Source organism: Tenrec ecaudatus, chromosome X (assembly GCF_050624435.1).
Source record: "Tenrec ecaudatus isolate mTenEca1 chromosome X, mTenEca1.hap1, whole genome shotgun sequence".
NCBI classification, from domain to species: Eukaryota; Metazoa; Chordata; class Mammalia; order Afrosoricida; family Tenrecidae; genus Tenrec; species Tenrec ecaudatus.
The window spans coordinates 112,106,180-112,133,304 of NC_134548.1; the positions used below are offsets into that span (position 1 = coordinate 112,106,180).

The 27,125-nt window shown below is 40.8% G+C and overlaps 1 protein-coding gene and 1 pseudogene across 2 annotated transcripts; one reads left to right on the forward strand and one right to left on the reverse strand.

Annotated features, from left to right (window-relative positions):
• Positions 1-595: 595 nt before the first annotated feature.
• On the reverse strand, positions 596-2,524 carry BEX4 (brain expressed X-linked 4). 2 transcript variants are annotated; one of them, XM_075538532.1, is made up of 4 exons: positions 2,398-2,507; positions 2,167-2,278; positions 1,936-1,994; positions 596-1,197 (listed from the first exon to the last, which is right to left on the reverse strand). In XM_075538532.1, the coding sequence occupies exon 4, from the start codon at positions 1,190-1,192 to the stop codon at positions 827-829; it is 366 nt and encodes a 121-aa protein (XP_075394647.1). In that variant the 5' UTR covers positions 1,193-1,197; positions 1,936-1,994; positions 2,167-2,278; positions 2,398-2,507; the 3' UTR covers positions 596-826. The 2 variants fall into 2 exon arrangements, with proteins under 2 accessions (XP_075394647.1, XP_075394646.1); XM_075538531.1 differs by lacking the exon at positions 2,167-2,278 and having other exon boundaries at positions 2,398-2,524.
• Positions 2,525-10,544: 8,020 nt separating this feature from the next.
• Positions 10,545-11,233, forward strand: LOC142433650 (MKI67 FHA domain-interacting nucleolar phosphoprotein pseudogene; annotated as a pseudogene).
• The last annotated feature ends 15,892 nt before the right edge of the window (positions 11,234-27,125 follow it).

Sequence of the window (27,125 nt, forward strand, 5' to 3'; positions counted from 1 at the left end):
CACAGCCTAAGGATCCTGCATCTGTAGATGACAAGGCATCATAGAAAAGGGCATAGGGTAGATCCCCCCTCACAAGATACACATCACGGTGTAGCCTAGGTACTTAGGTACTTAACATCTCTAAACCTCAGTGGCTTCATCTGGTAAGGGAAAGACCAGACAGACATTGACTGGTTAAAAAAAATGCAGAGAGTAATCATGAGGGGCCAAGAACTTCAGGTACCCCTGGCATATGTGGCCTTCAGGCACAATTTGTTTGTCCTCTCAGCGTACATCCTCCAGTTTGTCACTATCCCTACCACTCCACTGGTCAATCTATATTAAGGTCCTATGCTTTTCCTTTTTGATGTTTTGCTTACTGAACTTAAATATTCATTCTAGCAGACTCTAAAAAACCAGGGCCTACATTCTTAAAATGATTGTCAGATGTAGAATTATGGGTACAAATGTTCCTGATTGGTTGAGCATAAAAAATAATGGTCAAATAGATTTGAGATTGAGTTCAGGAAACAGGGAAGAGGCAATTAACCAAACAGAATAAGGGGGGTGGGGTGCTGGAGAGATAGCGGAAACCACTGGAATACAGATTGCCTTTTAAACTGCTTTATTAATTTCACAATATGAAAATTTAATTGTCTTCCTAAAAATGGGTACAATTGCCCTGCTGACAGAAATTCCCAAAGTGACACAAAACAATATTTGATTAGAAACTGGTAAGCGGAAACACCAAAAGGTTGGCAGCTAAACTACATCATAGTAACACAAGTTGTAAAGCAGTTTGCAAGTGGAGGGCCCAATCTAACTCCAGGGCTAAGCTTGGTAATACTTAAGGTATAAGGCAAAAGTCGTCATGGTTATCTGGTTCAGGAATTTGAGAGCGCATGTAATGCCTCATCTGCTGCTCCCTAATCTTTCTCCTGACTTGTATCATCTGCCCTGCGATCCTTTCTGCATCATCTCCCCCTTCATTGTGTACAACATGCTTATTGGATAATCCCCATCGAAAATTCGGGGCAAGTCGCCAGACCCGCCCCTGCTTCACATTTCCTCCCGGCTCGCGGGCTTCCCGCCCTCCCTGAGGGCGTTTTCCATCCTCCTTCGCAGAGGTCGGCTTTCCTCTCTCCGTTTCATTTTCCTGGCGGGCGTCTTCCACGTTGAGATTTTTTCCCACTTGTTCCTCTTTGGACGCCATGACTCCTATGAGACAAAGGCGAGAGAAGGGACTGAATGCCACTAAAGTCGATAAGCACTGAGAGCCGATGCCCTGCTCTGGACCCCTCACAATTCCAAAGGACCCACTGCAATGGAGTCAATTCCGATTCACAGCGACTCTGTAGGAAAGAGTTGCAGTACCCCTGTGGGTTTCCAAGGCTGTAAATCTTGATGCTAGTGGAAAGCCTCACCATTCTCCGATGGTGCGCGCTGGTAACTTCCAACTGCTGGCCTTGCAGCTAACAGTCCAAGGCGCTACCCACTACACCGCAAGGCTCCTATTCCCATTCATAGCAACACTATATTGGGTTTCGGCAATTGTAAATCTTTGCCGAGGCTGACAGCTTCAGTTTTCTCCCAGTAGAGTGGGCTGGTGGGTTTGAACTGGCAACCTTGAAGTTAGCAGCCCAATGTTTAGCAGACATTTTGGGGGGGGGGGTTGTTTGACTTTTAAATTTCAATTTTCCCACCTGAGTGACTAGGGCGCCCTCTAGGGGGCTCCCAGTCCTCCTCTTCCCACCCTCCCCCAAGCCCACCATTTTTCCTGTCTCTCCATTGCCAGGCCTCTGCAGACATCAAAATGGAGGATGGGGAAGGGGGGAGCGGGTGGGGGGGGGTAGGAAGGTGGAGGGAGAATGATAAGGGTTTCATCTCAAACTGGGCTTGCCACGGCCCCAGCTCCCGGGCCCCAAGGTCCCCCTCACCAAAGTCCCATTCACTGACCTGGAGGTTTCCTTCTCCTGATCCACCAAACACCAAGTGCACCTTCAGGACCTTCAGACCTGCAGGGGGGGGGGCTGCTGTGGCAGACAGCTCTGGTCCCCTCCCTCCCCGCTCAAACCCCCCACCCACCCCCACCCCCCTGCTGCACGAAAGAGAACGAGGCTGAGCAAAGTGCTGGAGAAGCCGGAGGTGGTGGGAGGGAGATGCAGGTGCTTTCCCAAAGGTCTTTACCTCCAGCCACCCCCCTTGCAGGGCCGGCCAGTCTCTTCCCCTGGAGAGGCTTGCAGCTCTGTGCGGCCGCTCACTCCATCCCGCAAGTGCCCTGGTGGCTGCAACCGCGGATCTGCAGCGGCCACGGGCTCCACGTCGCCCCGATCCGGCTGCCTAGACCCCCGTGGGGCGGCTCCGCCCACCGCGACCGCTCGCCCACCCCAGCTTCAGGGACCCCTCCGGTTGTCGTACCTGCTCCGCCTGCGCCTCGCAGCGCTCCGCCGGCAGTCCAGAGCCTGCACGCCCTCGAAGCCACCGGGAACAGGCACTGAGGAGGAACGCGCGAAGTCTGGTCCCAGTCTGCAGGGAGGCGGGCTAGTGAGCTTGGCCGGGTCACGTGACGCGTCCTGCCATCGCGGCTCCGCCCCGCCCCCTCCCCCCTCAGCCAGGGCCCGCCCCTGGCGCCCTGGAATCAGGCCAAGCCGGCTGCGTGACCCCCTCTCCTACCCCAAGCCCCGGAACCTCACCACCCTGTGGCGTGACACTTCTCTTCTTTGGGGACTGAACCCTGGGCCTTTCCCTAACTTGCCAGGAAAGGACCGCATTTACTCAAGGGGATCGATGTTGGTCATTTCTGTTTTTCTTGGGGAATTGGTTTTCACTCTCTTCTGCTTCCCAGACACAACCCTTCACTCTGCTGCACTCTGCGCAAGATTTGACAACTCAGCAATCAACATCAACTACATCTTAATGCAATATTTTCCAAGCAAAGCAGTGCAAAATTAACCATGATCAGCAAAGTGTCCCCCAAATGAAGCAGAGAACACCTGCCACACAACCTCCTCCTCCTCCAGAACTTGAGATGTTCCTAACTAGCCATCCCTGTAGGCCTATTAGGTGAAGCATTGGAGTGGTAACTGAAAAGTCAGCACATTGCGCCCGGCAGCGCCGTGAGACAAAGTTGAGACCTTCTGCTTCCTTGTAAGGTCACTATTAGTTGAAATGGACTGGATTGCAGGGTGGTGTTTTGTTTTGTTTTGTTTTGCTTTGCTTTAACAGTGCTTACTGTTTTCTGTACACTAGACTGCCTGGCGAGGCAGGAATTTTGTCCGGGTGGAATTTCTTAGTATATAGCAGAATATCGTTTCTCATGTTGCTGTCGTCAGGTGCCATGGAATCAGTTAAGACTCATAGCAACCCTCTATGCACAACAGGACTAAAGACTGCCTGGTCCGGTGCCATCCTCACAAGTGCTCCAATGACGGGACCCATTGTTGCAGCCACTGTGTCAATCCATCTCACCGAGGGCCTTCCTCTTTTTCGCAGCCCCTCTACCAAGCAGGATGTCCTTCTCCTGGGGCTGGTCTTTCCTGACAATATGCTCAAAGTATGTAAGATGAAATCTGGCCATCCTTGCTTCTACGGAGCACACTGACTTGACCTCTTTCAATTCAAATCAGTTTGTCCTTGGAGCAGTCCACGGTACTTTCCATATTCTTCTCCAGCACCATTCAAATGCATCAACTTCTAGTCAGTTTTCCTTATTCCATGTGCAACTTTCCCTTACCCATGAGGCAATTGAAAATACCATGATGTGAGGTTAGGCACACCATAATCATCAAAGTAACAGGCTTGATATTCAGTACTCTCTAAAGAGGTGCAGCATATTTATTCATAGCTTCAAAAAAGTGTCATCTCTCATGGAAAATAGTCCATAGTGTTGGAAACCCACAAAGGCAGGTCTATAGGGTCGCTATCAAATCAGAATTGACTTGATGGCAGTGAGAGTGTATTTACCACATTTTGTCTACACATTCATTTGTTAATGAACACTTGAGTTGTTTCCATCTATTCCAATAGTAAATTGTGCTGCAGTGAAAATTAGTTTACCAGGGTCTGTTTGTGTCTTGCTTTTGCTTCTTTTGGTCATATACCAAAGGAGAAAATTGCTGGATCATACAATAATTTTGTTTAACCTCTTGCAGAACTGCCCATGTTTTCCATTGCAACTGCACCACTTGACATGCCCAGTGACAGTGGACGAGGACTTCTAGTATCTCCACATCTTCGCAAACAATTATTATTTCCCTTTTTTCTAATAGTAGCCATTCTAGTGGGTATGAACTGTTTCTACTCTGTGAAATAGGATATCGCCCATGAGTTAAAATTGATTCCATGTCAGTGAGTTTGGATGAGTCTTCTGATTTTTGTTTTAGTACTAGAGGCAGGTAGTTATCGCTAATGGGTGTGAGGTCTCTCTTTGTAGCATGAAAATGCTCTAAATTTGGTTGTGTTGATGGTTGCACAACTCTGTGATCTACCAAAAATATTGAATTGTACACTTTAAGTGATTCGTTTTATGTTATGTAAATTATATCTTCAAAGTGATGTTGAAAATATATAATTCTAGTCTTTTTATAAACGTTTTATTAGGGGCTCATACAACTCTTAACACAATCCATACATGCATCAATTGTGTAAAGCACATCTGTGCATTCATTGCCCTCATCATTTTCAAAGCATTTGCTCTCCACTTAAGCCCTTTGCATCAGGTCCTCTTTTTTTTCATAATTCTAGTCTTATTGAACTACTAAACTATAAATTCCACAGTATGAACGTGTCAACTCAGATTTTGGAAGAATTTTTTTGGTGATCTTTGTGATAATAAATCTTAACTACTTATAATGGCATTTCATGCAACTGAAAAAGAAAGGAATGCAAGTTAGATGTGGGAAAAGATGATAGTTACAGTATTATTGGCTGTCATTGGCACAAGGTAACCTGGAACTGACATCTTTTGCTCTCCCACTTAAAAGCACCAGGCAGATCAAAATGGCAATCATAGAACCCTTCGCCCAACAACAAATGAATGCACATTCTTTTCAAGTGCCAAGGATCATTCATAAAGATTAGTCATATCCTGGGTCATAAATTTCCAAAAATTTAAACTAATTAAAATAATGCCAAGTACATTTTCTGACCATAATGGAATCAATGTAGAAATCAATCATTGAAACACAAGAAAAAAATCTAAACACACCTTCAAAGCAATCAGGTTACTTTTAAGTAATCCATGGGTCAAAGATAAAATCTCAGTGTCAAGTGAAAAAATCGATATGCCTGATGGAAATTGAAACTACAGCATACTAAAATTTGTGGGAAACAGCTGAAAAGGTGTTCAGAGGGAAATCCATAGAATGAAATGCTTACACCAGAAACAAGAAAAGGTCGAAAGTCAATCATCTAAGTTCCAAACTTCAAGAGACTAGAAAGAGAGAAGAACAAACTATTACCAAAGCAGGGATAAGAAAGGAAAAAATAAATATAAGCACATTAATTGTAGCAAAAATCAATGGTTTTACCCCCCAAATCAATAACATTGATAAACCTCTAGCAGGACTAAGATACTAAGACAGAACACACAAGCTACCAACAGAGAAAATGAAGTCACAACAGATAGCACCTCCTCCAACAATTAAATGGATTTTTGAGGATTTTCTAAGAGCAAAACCAAGAGAAAGTAAGGCTGGAGATTTATTAGTGAATCATACAATGTGTGAACTGGGCAGTGCAAAGCGCAATGTCAGTGTTCCAAAGAAATGTGGCCATATTGAGGTTTTTAGAGTCTGAGAAAAATGAAAGTCAGGAACTGCTGGCAGTTTGAATGAGTCTTTCAGGTATGCATTAAAATAACCTTTAAAGTTCTTTCTTCTTTAGAAATGTCAGTTTTGCTAAGAAGACAGATGATACAGGTCTCCAGGGGTCAGTACTTGCTGAGGAAGGTTTCCAGATGGCTAGGTGCCTGTATGTCTGGAATGTAGAAGCTAAAAATGCAGGATGTTGGTCACACATAAATTTAAAGACCAGCTAGTTATTTATTACTCTAAGGGTTGTATTGTGCTTTATCTTAAACGTTTGCCCTTCCCCACCCCCAGCCAGTCCTGGGGCTTTGGAGCTTGGCTCAAGGGAAGTCCCTCTGGGACATGGGGTACAGTGAATGGTATGACCCTTTGCTGGGCATGCCTACACAGTAGGGTATGCTGGGCCCCGCTAGGGTTTCCCGTATGGGCTCCAATAAATTTCTTCCCTTTTGCTTAAAAAAAAAAAAAAAAGAAGTTTGCCCTGTGAAGCCAGGCACTGGCAATGTTCTGTGACCACCTTCTTTTTAGATCAGAAAGACGACACTACAACGTGAAACTTTCTACAAGCCTAAATATGAAAACGTAAATGACATAGATAAATTCCTCAAAAAATACAAACTAAGAAGACAAAAACCACTATGAAATAGATCATCTGAATAATCCTATAACCATGACACTAATTAATTTCAACTTTTCAAAGCTTACCAGAAAGAAATCTCCAAGTCCCGGTGGTTTTGTTTCAAACATTTGAAGACTTAGCATCACTTTTCCACAATCTCTTCAAGAAAATAGAAAAGGAGAAAACATCTCCCAATTTATTTTATTAAGCCTATATTACTCTGATATATAGCCCACCCCCCAAAAAATCAAAGACACAGTACACAAAAAGATACAACCAGATCAATACCTCTTGAACACAAAAATCCTCAACAAAAATTGACTTGACCAAGGGGCGAGTATTAGTTATGTCTCCACAGAATTAGGAGTGTGCACACAGGCCCCATCGTGGCACACCAAACCATGAGGGCAATGTAACCATGAGGGGGCTCTTGGATTGGCATTTGTTGAAGGAAGCTCCATACTGGTTTCCATAATGTTTGTACACTTTCACAGTCCCACGAGCAATTTCTGAGCATTCCAACCTCTCCACATCCTTTCCAGCACTTACCATTTTCTGTATTTTTAAATTTTGCTAAAAGTATCAGTGTGAGCTGGTATCTCATTGTTTTAATTTGTATTTCTCTTATGGCTAATGAACATGAGCATTTCTTCATATGGATGTTGGCTGCCTGGATATCATCTTTGGCAAATTGTGTATTCATGTCTTATGTTCTTTTTTTATTGGCTTATTATTACTTTTTTATTTTAATAAATCATTTTATTGGGGGCTCTTCGGATGTCATAATAATCCATACATGCATTGTATCAAGCACATTTAGTACTTTTGTTCATAAGAAGTTGTAGTTCCCTTTAGATTTTTCAGATCAGCCCGTAATCAGATGAATCATTACTAAATATTTTCCCAATTGGTGGATTATTTTTAAAATTATTTTGATGAAGTCTTTTGATGTGCATAAATGTCATATTTTTAGAAGGTTCTTTATCTCATCTTCTGTAGTGTGGGCATTTTTTCATTATGTTTGGTAGTATGTTTTTTCCTTGTATTAGTGTCCTTAAGCTTATCCCTATTTTTTGTTGTTGTTGATGGTCTTGATAGCAGTGTGGTTTATATTTAGGTGTTTGATACATCTTGAGTTGGTCTTTGTACATGGTGTGAGGTATTGGTCCTGTTTCATTCTTTTGCAGATGAAGATCCAGTTTATCCAGCACCGTTTGTTAAAAAGTGTATCTCTTCCCCCACTAAATGTGTTTTCATTCTTTACCAAAAATTAGGTGGCCGTAGGTAGTTGGTTGTATTTCTGGGTTCTTAATTCCAATCTATTGGTCTTCATATTTATAGTTGTGCCAGTACCAGACAACCTTCCTGTTTTTCCTGGGCAGAAGTTAGCATAAACCCAGCTGGCCTTGCCCTATCTCCAAGACAGCAGGACTAGAAAATTTAACAATTATCTTTAAAATATGAATGCAATGACTGCGCACCTTTACCTATGCATGTCAGAAGAACCTGCATCTTGAGGTTATTAAGAGGCAAAAGGGACAGTTTCATGTGACAAACCAGACAAGCTCTACATACTTGCCAAGGGTGTGATTGCTAGAAGGAACAAACTAGACCATTACAATCTGTACTGTGAAGGTCATTGACCAAGAGAAATGCTTATCTGTTGAAAGAGGTGCCTAGACCAACAAACGATCCTTGAACTAACTACAAGCTTTTCCTTCTTGATGTGTTTTGTTTTGTACTTTGTCAGTGGTTTGTTGTTGCTGTTTTGTTGTCTGGTTGTATACTGTTGCTTTGTTTTCCTCTGTCTTGTTTTTGTGCATGTTATTATCTCCACAGGTCTGTCTAAATAAGATAGGCTGGATGAACTATCTGGAGGAAAAACAACAGGACCGACAGTTCCGGGGGGACTTGGGATAGGGGGACATGGGGGGGGGTAAGGAAGTGGTGTTAACAAACCCAGGGACAAGGGAACAACATGTGATCAAAATTGGTGGTGAGGGGGGAGTGCCAGGCCTGGTAGGGAATGATCAAGGGTAAGGCTACGTAAAGAAGAGGTATAGCTGTAACACAGGTGGGGACGGAGCATGATAGTGGGGCAGGAGGAAAGTCAAGGGAAATAGTGGAAAGAGCTAGGAGGCAAAGGGCATTTATAGAGGTCTAGACAAAGACATGTACATGCAAATATATATATGAGGATGGGAAAATAGATCTATGTGTCTACATTTACAGGTTTAGTATTAAGGTGGCGGAAGGACCTTGGGCCTCTACTCAAGCACTCCCTCAACGCATGAATACTTTCTTCTATTAAATTGGCATTCTATGATGCTCACCCTCCCGACACAACTGCTGAAGCCAAAGCAGGTGAACAAGTTAACGTGGTGAAGAAAACTGATGGTGCCCGGCTATCAAAAGAGATAGTGTCTGGGGTCTTAAAGGCTTGAAGATAAACAAGGGGCCATCTAGCTCAGAAGCAACAAAACCCACATGGAAGGACACACCAGCCTGTGTGATCACGTGGTTCTGAAGGGATCAGTTATCAGGCATCAAAGAACAAAAAATCATATCATTGGGTGCACACCTCCATGATACAATCACCGAGGACAAACAGGTGCATAAGCAAATGTGGCGAAGAAAGCTGATGGTGCCCGGCTATCAAAACAGATAGTGTCTGGGGTCTTAAAGGCTTGAAGGTGAACAAGCGGCCATCTTGCTCAGAAGCAACAAAGCCCACATGGAAGAAGCACACCAGCCTGTGCGATTACGAGGTGCCAAAGGGATCAGGTATAAGGCATCATCAAAAAAAATTCTTACCATAGTGAATGAAGGGGGAAGTGCAGAGCAGAGACCCAAAGCCCATTTGTCGGCCACTGGAGACCCCCTCACAGAGGGATCTAGGGGAGGAGATGAGTCAGTCAGGGTGCGATGTAGCACCGATGAAGACTACAGCTTTCCCCCAGATCCTGGATGCTTCCTCCCCCCCAACTACCATGATCCAAATTCTACCTTGCAAGTCTGGATAGAGCAGAGGTTGTACACTGGTACACTGGAGGCACAGGGAGTCCAGGGTGGATGATATCTTCAGGACCAGGGGTATGAGGGGCGATACTGGGAAGGTAGAGGGTGAGTGGGTTGGAAAGGGGGAACCGATTACAAGGATCTACATGTGACCTCCTCCCTGGGGGGTGGACAACAGAGAAGAGGGTGAAGGGAGACACCAGATAGGGCAAGATATGACAAAATAATTATCTATAAATTATCAAGGGCTCATAAGGGAGGGGGGAGCGGGGAGGGAGGGGAAAAAAGAGGACCTGATGCAAAGGACTTAAGTGGAGAGCAAATGCTTTGAAAATGATTAGGGCAAAGAATGTACAGATGTGCTTTATACAATTGATGTATGTATATGTATGGATTGTGATAAGAGTTGTATGCGCCCCTAATAAAATGTTTAAAAAAATCATCGCCATAAAAAAAAAGAAAGAGGTGCCTAGACAATTCCTGTCTCTCCTTGTGAAAATATGTCACAAGTCCCCTAAGGATTAGTCTGTTGTGATCCTGTGATCGTTCCTCTCAAACAATGAACTGAGATCTTTACCTCATTTTGGACCAATGACCCAAGAACAAGCCATAGCCCACAAGCTACAGAAAGGAAACCACGACTTCTAATTTTCAGAGTTGAAAGTTCCTGCTTGTGGATTCTTGGTTTCCTTCATTGCAGTGATATAAGTTTACTTTCTTTCCTCTTTTAAAATTGCTCCACTGTTTTAGTGTACTCTGAAATGAAGAATCTCTGCTGTCATGTTACAGCAGTGTGTGCCTTGTGCAACAGATCACATAGCTCATTGTTAAGATGTCATCCTCTCTTTGGTGCAATGTGATGTCTCACATTCTGGTTTAATGCTTATTCAATAATAAAAATGGTTCTTTCTCTTCTATTTTGTGATAGGTCTTCTGGATTGGGAGTAGATATGGCTTTGTGTTTAAATTGTCAAAACTTGAAGCAACCCAAATGGTCCCCTGCTAAGTAATAGAAAAATAGTTGTGGTTCATCCAGACAATGTAATACTATTCAGATAAAATCATGAACAAACGATAGACAAAACAGAATAGATGAGCGTTTTAGCTAGGGTGACTGAGACATGGTGAACCTTGATGACCCCTCTAAGCCTCTGCTGTCACTGAACCAGCAAGAGCAGGCCAAGTTTCAGAAGCAGGTGGCACAGGTCTGTAGGCACAAGACCCAGCAAGAGAAACATGCTCCTAGATTAGTGTATGTGAGTCACATACCTAGGTGGAGGCCTTTTCAGACCCCAGCTCAAGGCTTATTTCCCCCACTTTGGGACTATTGCAAGATTCAAATTGTCCAGAAGCAAAAAGACTGGAAATAGCTATGACTGTGCCTTGGTGGAGTTTGAGTCACCTGATGTTGCCAAGATTATTGCTAAAACAATGAAAAACTACCTTTTTGGTGAAAGACTCTTGAAGTGTGATTTCATGACACCAGAAAAAGTACATGAAGAACATTTCAAAGATTTGGCGATTCCATTTTCAAAGCCATCCCACACAGCAGTGAAATGATTTTACCAAAAAAAGACAAACCAAAATATTTCAATCTGTGATCTTCAGAACTCTATGAATCCCTCCACACCAGTTTGTACACCATCATAATATTTGAAAGTGAAAATCTGAAGTGGCTGAATTGAATGATAATGAAGATCATGAAATCATTCTCAAACAGCCTGCAGTTGATGTCAAAGAAGAAATACAAGAGACTCGGCCACCACCTACAAATTCAGGGGAGAAAAGAAGATGAAAAAGTAAACAGTGACTCTGCATTATATAGCTTTTGAAAAATGAGCAGTTTCGTTCTTAGGTCTGCCTCTTTAAACTTGATTAGGTGCAATGATGTGCAGCTATTGGCACAATTTTTGAAGGACAAAGACCAATGCAATTAAATGCAGCAGGTTATTCTGTTGACCTCCCTTTGCTGAAATACAGGGAGCTGGCATTGGCCTGTTTGTGCTACCCCTTTGTACTGTTAGTTTTGCTTTATTTTCATATTTCATAGTTGTCTGTAATTGCTATTCAAACAGTGACCAGCAAATAAACCTCCTACTCTTTATTTTAATGCAAGTGGAGTTGGGGGGAGGGGGAAAGATGGGGACAACATAGATGAACCTCAAATACATTACATAAAGCGGAAGAACCAAGCTCAAAAGCACTACATATTGTATTATCTCAATGTTCTGCTGTTCCTGGAAAAAGAAGATGGCTTTGTTAAAAAACAAAAACAGATCAGTGATTGCCAGAGGCCGAGTGAGGGTGGAGAAGGAGTTTGACTGCAAAGATGCTGGTGGAATTTTTTTTGGACAAGATAAAAATCTTGATGGTGGTTAAGCAACAGTGTGCATTTTTCAAAGCTTGTAAAACTACATAAGAAAGAGTGAATTTTACTTTTTCTAAATCATACCTTAATAAAAGTACTTTTCAAAGTATCCTAGGGGGAGGAAGAACAGAAATCGTTGTGGGAAGGAGACAAGCAAGATATGAAAATAATAATAATTTATCAAGGGTTCATGAGGATGGAGTGAGGGAAAAAGAGGAGCTGATACCAAGGGCTCAAGTAGAAAGTAAATGTTTAGAAAATTATGAGGGCAACATATGCACAAATATGCTTGATTCAATTGATGTATGGAATGTTATAAGAGCTGTAAGAGCCCCCAATAAAATGATCTATTAAATAAATAAATAAAGTGTTCAGCTTGTTAACTGAAAGACAAGAGTAGCAGAGCAGTGTTGTTCTGTAATTCCATTTTGATATGAATACGAAAAAAAGTCAATTGGTGAACAGACTGATCCACTATGTGTATATCTGTATTTTTACCAGTATATGTGGGCAAAGATATATGACATCCACAGAAGACATGATAACAGTGGTTACTTTGGGGGAATGAGGGGCTGGAATGGTCATCAGGAAACAGACTTTCACTTTGTATGACTGTGGGTCAGTACATGTTAAGTATTTGTATTAAGAACCCATTTTTTAAAATCAGCAAATGGATAAACAATCCAGAGGAGAAAACAACGTGATCAGCGGTTCCAGGGGGTCATGGGAAAGGGGGAGGTTGGGGAAAGGAAGTGCTGTTAACAAACCCAGGAACAAGGGAACAGCAAGTGATCCAAAATCAGTGGCAAGGAGGATATAAGAGGCCTGGTAGGGCATGATCAAGGACAATATAACTGATAGGTATTACTAAAACCAAATGAAGGGTTACCATGATAGTTGGACAAGAGGAAAATCAAAGGAAATAGAGGAAAGAACTAGGAGGCAAAGAATATTTATAGAGGTCTAAATTACAGGCATGTACATATGTAAATATATATATGATGATGGGGTAATAGATGCATGTGCATATATTTATAGGTTTAGTATTAAGGTAGCAGATGGACATTGGGCCTCCACTCAAGCATTCCCTCAATGCAAGAATACTTTTTATTAAACTGGCATGCTATGATGCTCACCTTCCCAACACAATCGCTGAAGACAAAGCGGGTTCATAAGCAAATGTGGTGAAGAAAGCTATAGTGCCCGACTATCAAAAGATATAGCATCTGGGGTCTTAAAGGCTTGAAGGTAGACAAGCAGCCATCTAGCTGAGAAGCAACAAAGCCCACATGGATGAAGCAAACCAGCCTGTGTGATCACGAGGTGTCAAAAGGATCAGGTATCAGAACAAAAAATCATATCATTGAGAATGAGGGGCAGTGCAGCGTGGGGAAACCAAAGCCTATCTGTAGGCAAACCAGTCAGGGTTCAGGGTAGCAATGATGAAACACACAACTTTCCTCTGGTCTAGCCAGACTTGCAAGGTAGAATTGGGATCATGATTGGGGGGGGGGGGGGCAGAGAGGAAGCATTTAGGAATTAGAGGAAAGTTGTATGTTTCATCATTGCTACATCGCACCCTGTCTGGCTAGTTTCCCCCTCGAGACCCCTCTGCAAGGGGATCTCCAGTGGCCTACAAATGGCCTTTGGGTCTCCACTCCGTATTCCCCCCCCCTCATTTACTATGGACCCCCACCTCCTTTAGTCACTCAGAGTACTATTTAGATTTGAGGGATAAGGAATCTGAAGGGACTTTTTAGTGTGTTTTTTTTTTAAGAAACATACATATTTACACAACCCACCTCAAGATCTTAAATCAACAACAATATCTTGTTGAAGCCTCCCACTTCAATATTCTCCCCTCTCCATTTTACCACCCCCATCCCTGGCCTCCTCCTAGTCATCAAAGTCTTGTCTTTTGGTGTATAAACCACATTTTTCATTCTTGTTTTTTTCTTATAATAATGGTGTTATTAAATGTTTACCTTTGTAAGACTTACTATATTTGCTAAGTATAATTTTCTCTAGCTGTTTCCAGGTTATGCAGTGCTACAGATAACTGTCACACAAGAAAAGATAATTGTCGCTTTTTATTGATGCATAATATTCCATTGCATGAAGGTACCAGAGTTTTTTTATCTGTTCCTTTATAATTAAGGTTTTGGATTGTTTCCATGGTTTTGTTATTATGGAAATTACTGCAATAAACATAGAAATGCATATGTCTCTTCTTGTATTCTTTCTCTCTTTAGAGTAGTGGTTCCCAGCCTTCCTAATGCTGCGACCCTTTAATATAGCTCGTCTTGATGTAGTGATTCCACCAACCATTAATTTCTTTTCATTGATATTTCATAACTGTAATTTTGCTACTGTTATGTATCAGGCAACCCCTGTGAAAGGATTGTTCGACTCCCAAAGGGTTCGCGACCCATAAGTTGCGAACCGAAGTTTTAGGGTAATATATGCCCACTAGAGAGATTGCTGCTATCATAAGGTACTTTTATTTACATTAGTTTATATAGAAAATGATACATGCCATACTAATTTCCATAGTGGTTGTACAATTCTACAGTCCCACCAGCAATGGTAAAAGTATTTCAATCTCTCCACATGTATCATTTTCTATTATATTGAATTTTGCTGAAAGTGTCAGTGTGAGGTGGTATCTCATTGCCTTCATTCATATTTCTCTTGCTCCTAATGAATAAGAGCATTTCTTCATATAGGTGTTGGTCATTTTTGGTAAATTGTCTTCATACGGATGTCATCTTGGTAAATTGTCTATTCATATCTTATGCTAATTTATAATGTTCTCCTTAGATTTGGGGTATTAACCTGATGTATTATTACTGAATATTTTCCCAATCCCAAATAAACTTCCCAAGTTAAGTACATGTAAAGCATTTGTATCCATAAACATTAAAAAAACAGCAAATGTGAAAGATATCTTGATTAGCAGTTAGGATACTGATGAAAACAATAGTGATATCCAGTATCCATTTAAGACAAATTTATCTAAGTCCATGTTCAAGTAAAATCAATGTAAGAATATAATCAGCTTCGTAAATTTTATGATGTAAAGGTTTTAAGAAGTAAATAAAATAAAGAGTTTTCGAAAGCAATCATGTTCAATGGATTACAGAATGCAAATTGGAATAAATGTGATTTATGTATAGTTCACATCTATTATCATTTAGAAGGTAAAATGTTATAGGCTGGTGAGTAATATGTTTTTTTAAATATCAGAATGGTCGTCACTGGTGGCTGAGTATCACTATCAAAGGGAAATTTTCAGGAGATTTTCCAGCTGCTTCCAGCTTGCCTCACATCCACACAAGGGAAATGGAGCAGTGGGTCTCAGTGACCTTTGCTCTCCCTTAGCAGGGTGGCTAACATGCTCTGGCCCTTATGAAGGATCAGCTACTAACTCAGAGCCAGCTACAGGGCAGGGAAGAACTGCTCCTCTGACTTTCTGAGACTATAACTCTATTTATCTCCCACAGAATGCCTGGGGTTTTTGACCTTGTGCATCAGGGCCCAATACCTAGCCATTACAGCACCAGGGTTCTAAGCTCTCCATAGCTATTTAACATATCTCACTTTCTTTAAACATGCTATCAGGAGTGACCAGTCACTGAAAATGAACACCACACCTTGTACAGTGGAAAAGAGGGAGACCTCTAAGGAGATTGACACAGAAGCTGCAACAATGGACTTAAACACAACAATTATGAGAAAGACAGAAAAAAACAGGAAGTGTTTAGTTCTGCCTCAAGGTCACCTTGAGTAAATACAATATAAGCAAATTCATTTCATGCACAACTTAATTGTAACTGGCTTGAAAACAGAGCATTTAATGTTTCACCAATGACATTCATGCAATAGTTCATTCATTTAAAAAAATAATTTGTTGTTGTCCAAAACTACACAGCAGAACATACAAACCAATTCAACTCTTTCAACGTGTACATGTATTACTAATTCAGTGACTTGGATTACTTTCTTTGAGTCATGAGATAATTCTCACCCATCTTTTCTGCGGTTGCTTCAGAAAAACTCATTGCTTCCTAAGGTTCTTCTCTAAGGTTTCAGGTAATTATTTCCAATTTTGTCCCAGAAAAAAATGCTCATGGGAAACATTTGTTACTAGTTAAGCTGAACTGTGCTTGGGTTTTAAGAAGATTTCAGGGGATAATTCTGTTTTAAGGATTCAAAAGTATCTCAAGGCAATAGTTTGGGGGGCTCATCTAGCTACCACGGTTCCAGAAAGTCAAGATTCCACGAAAATTTGAAATTTTGTTCTGTATTTTATCTCTTTTGATCCAGATTCTTCTATCAAATCTCAGAGATCCCCAGATGTATTGGTATTCACCTTTCCCAGAGGTAGGAGTTTCTCACTGCAGAGACCCCAGGTCCAAAGGACACACTCCACTCCCGAGTTCTGTTTCTTGGTGGTAGTAGGTCCCTCTGCTCTCTATTCTTTTCTCTATCTTTATCTCTTGTAAAATAAGAAGTTTTGCAGGTCCTGCTCCAGAGAAACACTCCTTACATCAGATCAGGGCTGAGAGAGGATTAAGAATGTTGCATCCCGTCCTGAAGCCTTTTACAATTGACTGGCATCACAGAAAGACGCAACATCGAAGCTCATTAAATGACTACCACACATCATTACAGTACTGCCAAACTAGAACATCATGATCCAGCCAAGTTGAGGGAAAAAACAACAACAACCAGAAGTTGATACATTTTTACTAACTTCTTGAATATTTTTTCTGTTTTCAAAAGTCATTTAAATATTGGTTGTTAGGGGTCAAGTTGGTTCTGACCAGTGGCAATCTGATACACAACAGAACGAAATACTGCTGAGTCCTGTGTCATCCGCTCAATCACTGGTATCTTTGAGCCCATTGTTACAGCCACTATAACACTCCATCTCCTAAGGGTCCTTCCTCTTTTTCTGTTGCCCCTCTACTTTATCAAACTTCATGACCTTTCCAGGGACTAGTCTCTCATGATAGCATGTCCGAAGTGTGTAAGAATAAGTGTCTCCATCCTCACTTCTAAGGAACATTCTTGTTGTACTTCCTCCAAAATAGATGTATCCTGGCAGTACACGGTACTTTCTTTCTTTTTATTCCCAATCATTTTATTGGGGGCTCATACAACTCTTATAACAATCTATATATACATCCATGTATCAAGCACAGTTGTATATTTGTTGCCATTATCATTCTCAAAACATGTGTTTTCTAATTGAGCCCTTGGTATCAGCTCCTCATTTTTTAAAATCATTTTATTAGGGACTCATACAACTCCTATCACAATCCATACATACATCAATTGTGTGAAGCACATTTGTACATTCGTTGTCCTCATCATTCTCAAAACATTTGCTCTCCACCCACGCCCCTGGCATCAGGTCCTCATTTTTTCTCCTCCCTCCCCACTAACCCCACCCCCATGAACCCTTGATAATTTATAAATTATTATTTTGTCATATCTTGCTCTTTTCCATGTCTCCCTTCCCCCACTTTTCTGTTGTATTTCCCCCAGGGAGGAGGTCACATGTAGATCCTTGATATAGGTTCCCCCTTACCAACTCACCCTCCTTATGCCCTCCCAGTATCGCCACTCACGCCACTGGTCCTGAGGGGATCATCTGCCCTGGATTCCCTGTGTTTCCAGTTCCCATCGGTACCAGTGTACATCCTCTGGTCTAGTCAGACATGCAAGGTAGGATTCAGATCATGACAGTGGTGGGGGAGGGGAGGAAGCATTTAGAAACTAGAGGAAAGTTGCTACATCACACCCTGAATGTCTTGCCTCCTCCACTAGACCCTTCTGTAAGGGGGTGTCCAGTAGCCTACAAATGGGCTTTCGATCTCCACTTCGCACTCCCCCGCTCATTCACTATGGTAAAATTTTTTGTTCTGATGATGCCTGATACCTGATGCCTTGACACCTTGTGATCGCACAGGCTGGTATGCTTCTTCCATGTGGGCTTTGTTGTTTCTGAGCTAGATGGCCGCTTGTTTACCTTCAAGCCTTTAAGACCCCAGACGCTATCTCTTTTGATAGCTTTCTTCACCACATTTAGTTGTTCACCCACTTTGTCTTCAGAGGTTGTGTAGGGAAGGTGAACATCATAGAATCCAAATTTAATAGAAGAAAGTATTCTTGCATTGAGGGAGTACTTGAGTGGAGGTCCAATGCTACCGTAATACTAACCTTACAAATATATGCACATAGATCTATTTCCCCATCCTCATGTATAAATATATTTGCATATATACATGATTTATCTAGACCTCTATAAATGCCTTCTGCCTCCCAGCTCTTTCCTCTATCTCCTTTGACTTCCCTCCTGTCCCACTATCATGCTCAGTTCCCACCAGGGTTTTAGCAATTCCTCTTAGTTACATTACCCTAGATCATGCCCAACCAGGCCTCCCACACCCTGCTCACCACCAATTTGGATCACTTGTTGTTCCTTTGTCCCTCGGTTTATTAACACCACTACCTTTCCCCCCACCTCCCTGTCTTTCATGTCCCCACGGAACTATAGACCCCGCTGTTTTCTCCTCCAATTGTTCATCCAGCCTATCTTATTTAGACAGACCTGCGGAGATAATAACATGCACCAAAAAAAAGACAGAGCACAACCAAGGAACAATATACAATAAAACAACAACAAACCAATGACAAAAACAAAACAAGTACTTTCAATAGTCTTCGCCAACACCATAATTCAAATACATCAATTCTTCTTCAGCCTTCCTTATTCATTGTCCACTATCACGTGTATATGAGGCAATGGAAAATAATGTGGGTTGAGTCAAGCTCCCCTTAATTGTCAAAGGGACATCTTTGCTTTTTTAACACTTTTGTCATTGTTGTTGCTCGTAGCAAATAGCTGTTTTTTTAAGTCATTTTATTGGAGGTCATACAGCTCTTATACATACATCAATTGTATAATGCACACTTACACATTCATTGCTTTCATCGTTCTCAAAACTTGCTTTCTGCTTGGGTTCCTGGGATCAGCTCCTCATTTTCCTTTTTCAACTCCCCCTCCCTCACCGCTCCCCCTCCCCCATAAACCCTTGATAGTTTATAAATTATTATTTTATCTTATCTTACACTGCCCAGCGTCTCCCTTCACCCACCTTTCTGCTGCCCATCCCCCAGAGAGGAGGTTATATGTAGATCCTTGTGATCGGTTCCCCTTTTCTATCACCCCTTCCCTCCTGGCATCATCACTCTCACCACTGGTTCTGAGGAGTTCATCTGTCCTAGATTCCCTGTGTTTCCAGTTCCCATCTGTACCGCTGTGCATCCTCTGGTCTAACCAGAAGATGGAAATTTGGGTTGCTTCCAAATCCTTGACATTTTGTACTCTTTCCTCAATGAACATTAGAGCACAGATGTCTTGCTGTGGTTTGTTTCTTGCCTCCTCTGGGTATATGCCCAGTAGGGGGATTGCTGGATCATATGGTAGCTCAATTTCCATCTGTTTTAGATATCGCCAGATCTAATTCCATACTTGCTGTACATACTTGCAGGTCCACCAGCAGTGGATGAGAGTTCCTGTCTCCCCACATCCCCTCCAAAACATGTTGCTTTCTGATTTTTTGAATTGGGCTATCTTTAAGAGTGTTAGGTGGTACCTCATTGTTGTTTTAATTTGTATTTCTCTTAAGGCTAAAGATCAGGAACATGTCCTCATATGTTTGTTGGCCATTCAGATTTCTGCCCCTATGGAACGTCTGTTCAGGTCCTTTGCCCACCTCTTCAGTGGGCAAGTAGTTTTTTTTTCTTTTTGGAAGCTAGCAGAGTATTGTAGATTTTAGCAATTAGGCTGTTGTCTGATGTGTCATTGCTAAAGATGTTTTTCCAGTCCGTGGACTCTCTTTTTACTCTATTGGTGAATTCTTTCAATGTACACATGTGTTTTATCTTCAGTATATCCCATTTGTCAATTTGTATTTCCTCTGTGCTTGTGTCCTTCCTTATTTCTGATAGTCTATGTATCCCCTGTGCCAAAGTTCTCAAGTTGGTCCCAATTCCCTCATTGATGGCCCTAATATTTTGGGGTTTACCTTCAAGGTCTGTGATCCACCTTGAGTTTATTCTTGCGCATGGAGTGAGATATGGGTTTTGCTTCATTTTTCTGCAGGTAGATATCCATTTTTTCCAGCACCACTTGTTAAAGAGGGTATATGCTTCCCATTGGATGTTTTTTGGGTCTTTGTCAAAGATCAGTTGTCTGTATGCTGATGATTTTATTTCTGGGTTTTCAGTTCTGTTCTATTGGTCTGAGTAGCTGTCACTGTACCAATACCATGCGGTTTTGACAACTGTGGCTGTATAGGATGTGCTAAAGTTAAGTAAAGCAAGCCCTCCCACTATGTCCTTCTTCTTGAGGAGTTCACTGCTAATTCTGGGCTTCTTCCCTCTCCATATCAAGTTGGTAATCATATTTTTCATTACTTTGAAGAATGCTGAGTGTAATTGTATCACAATTGCATTAAACTTATGTAGTTCCTTGGGCAGACCTGACATCTTTACTATATTGAGTCTTCCAATCCAAGAGCATAGGATATTCTTCCATTTGTTGAGCTCACTCTTGGTTTCTTGTAATAGACTTCTGCAGTTTTCCCCATATAGATCTTTTTTTAATTATAGTCAGGTATGTCGCTCGATATTCAAATTGTGCTTGGATATTGCGAAGGGTGCCACATTTTTTATCTCTTCTATGGTCTTATCAAATGTGTATAGCAGTCGGATGGACTTCTGTGTGTTGATCTTGTATCCTGAAACCCTGCCAAACTCCTCTATTGCTTCCAGTACTCCCCTTGCGGAACTTTTGTGATTTTTCATATATAAAACCATGTCATCTGCAAATAATGAGTTTCACATATTCCTTCCCCAGAAAAATACCTCTGATGTCTTTTTATTGCCTTATGCTGTTAGCTAAAACCTCCAGCACGATATTAAATAACAGTGGGGCCAAGGGGCATCCTTGTCTGGTCCCCTTTTTAGTTGGATTGTGTTAGTCTTTTCTCCATTGACTACTACTTTGGTTGTTGGTTTTTCATATATATAGCTTGTATTGTCTTGAGGAATTTTCCTTCCATTCCTATCTTATCAAGTGTCTTAAACAGGAATTGGTGTTGGATGTTGTCAAATGCTTTTTCTGCCTCTATAGATATTATCATGCGGTTCTTGTAGTTTTTCATGTCAATGTGGCGAATGATGCTAATGGTCTTTCGTATGTTGAACCATCCCTGCATCTCTGGTATTAATCCCACTTTGTCATGGTGAATTATTTGTTTTATATATTTTTGTATTCTATTGGCCAATATTTTGTAAAGGATTTTTGCATCAATGTTCATTAGGGATATTGGTCTGTAGTTCTCAATTCTTGTGGCATCCTTGCCCAGTTTTGGTATCAGAGTTATACTAGCTTCATAGAAGGAGTTCAGACGTTTGCTGTCTTTTTCTATGTTCTGGAAGAATTTTTGTAGGATTGGTGTTAGTTCTTCCCTAAATACTTGGTAGAATTCTGCAGTGAAGTCATATGGCCCAGGGATTATATTGTCGGTAATCCCTTGATAACCTTGTCTATTTCTTCTATTGCTGTGGGTCTGTTGAGATCCTTGACATCCTTGGAGGACAGTCTAGGGAGGGATTGATTTTCCAAGAATTTGTCCATCTCTTCCAATTTATTGAATTAATTGGAGTACACTCCTTTGTAGTACTGTGCAATTGTCCTTTTGAGTTCATTAGGGTCTGTTGTAATGTCCCCTCTGTCATCCCTCATTCTTTCTACTGAAATTTGTTCCCTCCTTTCTTTGGTAAGGTTTTCCAGTGGTGTGTTGATTCTGTTTATCTTTTCAAAGAATCAACTTTTAGCAGCATTAATTTTTTCCCATAGTTTTCTTATTTTCTGTCTCCTCAATCTCAGCCCTGATTTTTATTATTTCTTTTCTTTTGCTATTAGTAGGATTGTCCTGCCAATTCTACTCTATTTGTTGTAAATTTGTGTCAGCATATCAGTCATGAGTAACTCTTCCTTTTCCAGTTGTGCATGTATTGCTATGAAATTTCCTCTGATAAATGCCTTTTCTGTATCTCATAAATTTTGGTATGTCGTGTTCTCATTCTCATTGGCTTCTAGAAATTCCTAATTTCATCTCTGACTTGTGCCAGTATGCACTTCTTTTGCAATAGTTATTCATCCTCCAATTGTTTGCTCTTGTTTTCTTTGTCTTCCTCTTATTGATTTCCAGCCTATGGCACAGTGGTCAGAGAGAGAGGTCTGTATGATATCAATGTGCTTAAATTTATGTAGATTCACCTTATGCCCCAGCGTGTGGTCTATCTTCGAATACGTGCCATGCAGACTTGAAAAGAATGGGTTTTTTTTTAATTTGGATGAAAAGCTCTGTAAATATCGAGTCAAATTGTCTAATTGTAGTATTTAGATCACTAGCCTTCTTATTGAATTTCTTTCTCCATTACCTATCTTTCTCAGAGACCAGTGTATTGAAGTCACCCAGTATAATTATTGAGGCTGTGATTTCTTTTTTCATCTTTGGAGTGTTTGGTTGACGTATTCAGTGGGTCTCTCATTCGGGGAATATGTTTACAATGCTTAGTGGTTCTTTATCTACCATTCCCTTGAGTATTATATAGTGTCCCTCTTTATATCTTTTTATGGTTTGCCCTTTTAAGTCAATTTTATCTGAGATTAGGATTGCAATCCTTGCTTTTATTTGAATTGCTGTCTGCTTGATATGCCTTTCTCCTGCCTTTGATTCTTGGGCTATTTTTGTCTACAGCATTGAGATGTGTCTCCTGTAGGCAGCAGAATGATGGATTGTGTTTTCTGAGCCAGTCATCTGGCTTCAGTTTTTTAGTGCCTGAGTTCAGGATGCTCAGGGTTATCATGTCTATCTGTGGACTCTGTGATGTCATCTTATACCTTTTGTGTTTTTTTTCCTACCTTCCTTTCTTATTAGTGTGTTGTGCGTGTGTGTATCATTCTTGAATTTTTTCCATCCTTTAACCAATGCTATCTTGGGGTCTGTTTTCTCTTTGCTGCCTTTTGGGTGAGGTTGCTCTATGTGACGGTCTCTTATTTATGCCTAGTGAGTGTTGTGCTTCTGCCCATAATGTGTCGGCAAGGATCTTCTGTAGGGCTGGATTTTTTCTAAGTATTATTTGAGTTTTTCTTTCTCTGGAAGACTCTTACTTTTCCATGTATCTTGATTGATAATTTGGCTGGGTAGAGTATCCTTCGGTTTGCATTGTTTTCCTCCAATTTTTGAAATTTGTTACTCAACTCTCTCCTATTCTTTGTAGTTTCTGCTGATGTCTGAGCATATTCTTATTTGGGAACCTTTATATGTGATTGCTTGTTTTTCCCTAGCTGTTCTCGTGATTTTTTTTCCTTTACCACAAAGTTGGATAGTTTAATTATTATGTGCCTTGGTGACTTCTTTTTGGGATCCCATCTAGCTGGTGTTCTTTCAGCCTCCTGAGTGGTTGCCTGGTTTTCATTCATTAAGCTGGGAAAGTTTTCCTCTAAGAGTTGTCTCACTATTGTTGTAGATTATTTCTTGGTTGTGTCTTCCTCCGGTAATCCAATAATTCTAATGTTGTTTCTATTCATAACATCAGACATAGCTCTTAGGTTTTCTTCAGCTTCTTTGATGATCTTATTCGATTTTTGTTCACATTTGTTAAAGTCTGCTTGGCTGTCCTCCAAGTCACTGATGCGGTTCTCTTCTTCCTCCAGTCGATTCTCCAGGTCCGTGTGTTTGCTATTGATTTTTGTTTTCTCCTCCCTAAGCTCTTGCATTTCCCTTTGGTGTATGGACTTTATCTGCTCTTTCATTCCATCCTTTTTCTGTATTGTTTCCCTCATATTCTGTATGACTCCAAGCAGCATTCTGAAGATTTCTTTCTGTGGCAGCTCAATGTCTGCTTCTTCTGTGCATGCCGCTATATTCAGCACATCTTCTGCTATTGCCTTTTGTTTCTCTTGTTATTGCCTTGAGGTCGTTCGGGCTGCTGGTTGTTTGTGTTGAGTTGTTTCAGAAGAGCCACTTGTCATTTTCCAGAGAGTCGATGAGCACTTGCTCTCTCTGGGAAACTTTTAGGAATGCTTCTTCGAACTGCCTACAGCTAATTTCACTATGGAATTGATTTACCACGTTTTCCTCCTGTGGCTTCCCTCTAAGGGGAGTGCCCCAGAAAGTTGGTGGGTTGCCTTCTTTTGTGTAGAGCACTGAGAATGTTGAGCAGCATTTCCCTGTCCAGGCAGCTCACTGTAGAGTTTGGGCAGAGGTTCCTGCAACAAACTGGAATGTTGGTGAATGTTAGCTGAGCTCCATTTTGCCATGTGAGGCACTGAGGTAGGAAAGAGGAAGTTACCTCAGTAACGTGGGCCCACAGAGGAGAAACAGGAGCTCCCCTAGCCACACAGACTGCAATTCACCGGTAAGATGTTGGCTGGAGTATCACCTGGTGGAGGTCAGCTGGGCTTTCCCCAGCCTTGGGATATGCTGCACCATGTGGAGCTCAACTAACTGGGTGTGGGACAGGCTTAATGCCCTAACTAAGGGGAGTGGTCTGGAGGTCAGCAGTGGTGTCCGAGAGAACAGGTAAGTGACAAAGAGGAGAAAAGAATAAAAAATTAAGCCTGCTGAGAATGTGGTGGGATAGAGAAGAGAGGGAAACAAAAGTGACAATATAGCTTAGCCCTGATCCCTTCCCATGGGGCTGCAAAGATTTAATCTCTGCTCTGAGATGGCAGCAAGCTGTAACTGTGTTGAGACAAAGCCCCTGCACCAGCTCCAAATGGTCCCGGCTCTGGCTGAGACAGTGGTGGGGCTAAGATCAAGCCCTAGGCAGCCTCTATTGTGGTAAGCCAAAATCCCCCAGCCCCTCAAAAGCTTGTGGATCTGTGCCTACTTGTCTTTTTGATGCTCCTACTGGGATCCAGCAGTGTTGAACTTCCCTCTTAGTAACTCTCCTGGGCTGTTTCTGCAGAGTCCCTCTGGTATGCATTACTCAGTCACCATCTTCCCAGAAGTTCCCCCAAAGTAATTTTCTGCAAATATTTTTCTCTTCACTTAGTATGACATCTCTGATTCCCCCCCACCCAACTATTTGCATCTTTCCAAACATTTACTACAAACACATTTTACTTTTTAGGTGAATTGCTTGTTGATATAATTTTCCCTCTCACCTTATTGTTTAATGAGAGTCTTTAATAATCATGTATATTAGAGAAAAGTCTGTAATACTATTTGTGTATGTTTATGCCCAGCTGTTCACATTTTGAATGAAAATTCAAAACTTTTTGACAATTCGGAAATACTTAAAATTTTTCATTATTTAAAAAAATTATTAAATTCATAGCAGAAGTAAATTTGAATAATACACAGAGTTGCATCAAATGCCAAGTCACTAGAGATTCCAGGCCTGAAAGCTGTGAAGGCTTCAAGACATAATGGTACAAGATTTTGACCTCATTTACATTTGTAAGTACTGGGAAATAACAACTTTAAACTTGTTAATCTAAGAACCTCTGCATGATAATAATTCTGTCATGTTAATTCCCATCCCTTCATGATGGACACTATTCTTGTGCTTTTGTCTGGTACTCACAACCACTTCAAGTACATTCTCAAATAATTCTGAGATGAACTCTATATTGCAATCAAAATTATTAAAGTCAAAAAAGCTGTAGGATTTCTAAATATAAAACCAAGTTAATATATATGCAAAATTTGAAGACTATATGCACTCATGTGAGCTACCTATATAGGATTGTACACACAGAAAGATATCTAGACAATATAAATAAAATTACCTGAAATACACATCCTTTTGTGTAATTGGATTAAAGAAATTTTAAAAATCTTCTCTAGCAAATAAAATTTGTAAATTGCATTTTATTTTGGAATGAATATGTTAATTTTAAAATAATGAGAAATAATTGATTTTTAAAATTTGACAATATGACCAGAAATTCATTCACAAAAGGAATACGTATTTCAACTTTGCAGTGTGTATTCATCATCCTATCTCTCTTTCTTGCACACACACATACACCCAGAGCTTTCTTTTGATCACTTTGGAAAAGGCTGAAAAAAAAACATCCTGTCACAAGATTTAATGTCTTTGGACTCAAACTAAGTTGTTCATTAATGTTTCATTTACCACGCAAACTTTCAGAAAATTCCCTCTTATGAGGTTCCTCCCTCTCTTCCTCCCTCCCTCCCTTCCTTCCTTCTAACCAGGCTTCCTACTGAAGGATGTCCAAGCAATCATTCTGTATCCAGTTACTGGATAGTACTTATCTCTCACTTCTGAATTTCACCAGTGAAAACACTATTTAGAAAAAAATGGAAGAAAATTCTATTAACAAATGTAACCCCTTATCTTTTGCTCTCCCTTTTGACCCAGTTTAAAGTTGTTTCAGTTTTTAATATTTTCTGCTTTTTTCCCCCCAAAAGTTTTATTGGTACTTCATCCACATAGCATGTAACTCAATAGTTCAATCATATCAAGAGTTGTACAATCATTATCACAATCAATTTTAAAATATTTTCTTCTTCCTTGTACTCATTGTTATTAGTGTAATTATTAGTATTTTTAATTGTGACAAAAATATCTTCCAATTCACCAACTTCCACATGTATAATGCAGTGCTATTGATTATACTCTTCATGTTGTGCAACCATTATTGATATCCTTTTCCAAATTATTCCATCACCAGTCATGTAAACTCTGTGCCCCCTAAGCAACAGCTCTTCCTCCTTCACTCATGGTAACCACTGGTCAACTTTGGTTTCTTCTTATTTTTTAGCAGTTTTCTCGATATAATATTCATACAACATACACTTTCATAGTTAAGTTCCTTTTGAAAAGAATTGTATATGCATCACCATAATCAGTTCTAATGCTTCCTCTCCCCTCCTGCATTCATTGTGTGCCCTCCAACTCCCATCCCCACTCCCAATAAACTATTTCATCTGTTATTGTCTCTAATGCATTCATTCTCTCTGTGCTTCATAAACTGGAAAATCTAACAGAAACAATGAAACAGAAAGAAGAAAAAAAGGTAATATAAAGATAAAAATAAAGAGTAAGAAAGAAAAGACCACCAGCAATATTAGAAAAGCCAGAGAAGAAATTTCTGCCATGGAACAAGCAAGAAATATATAAGCCCAGAAGAATTTCAGGTTGGGTCAACAGGGAGGTCAACTTACCAAGTATCATATTACACTGTAGTTCCATCCACTATAATCAAGTTTAC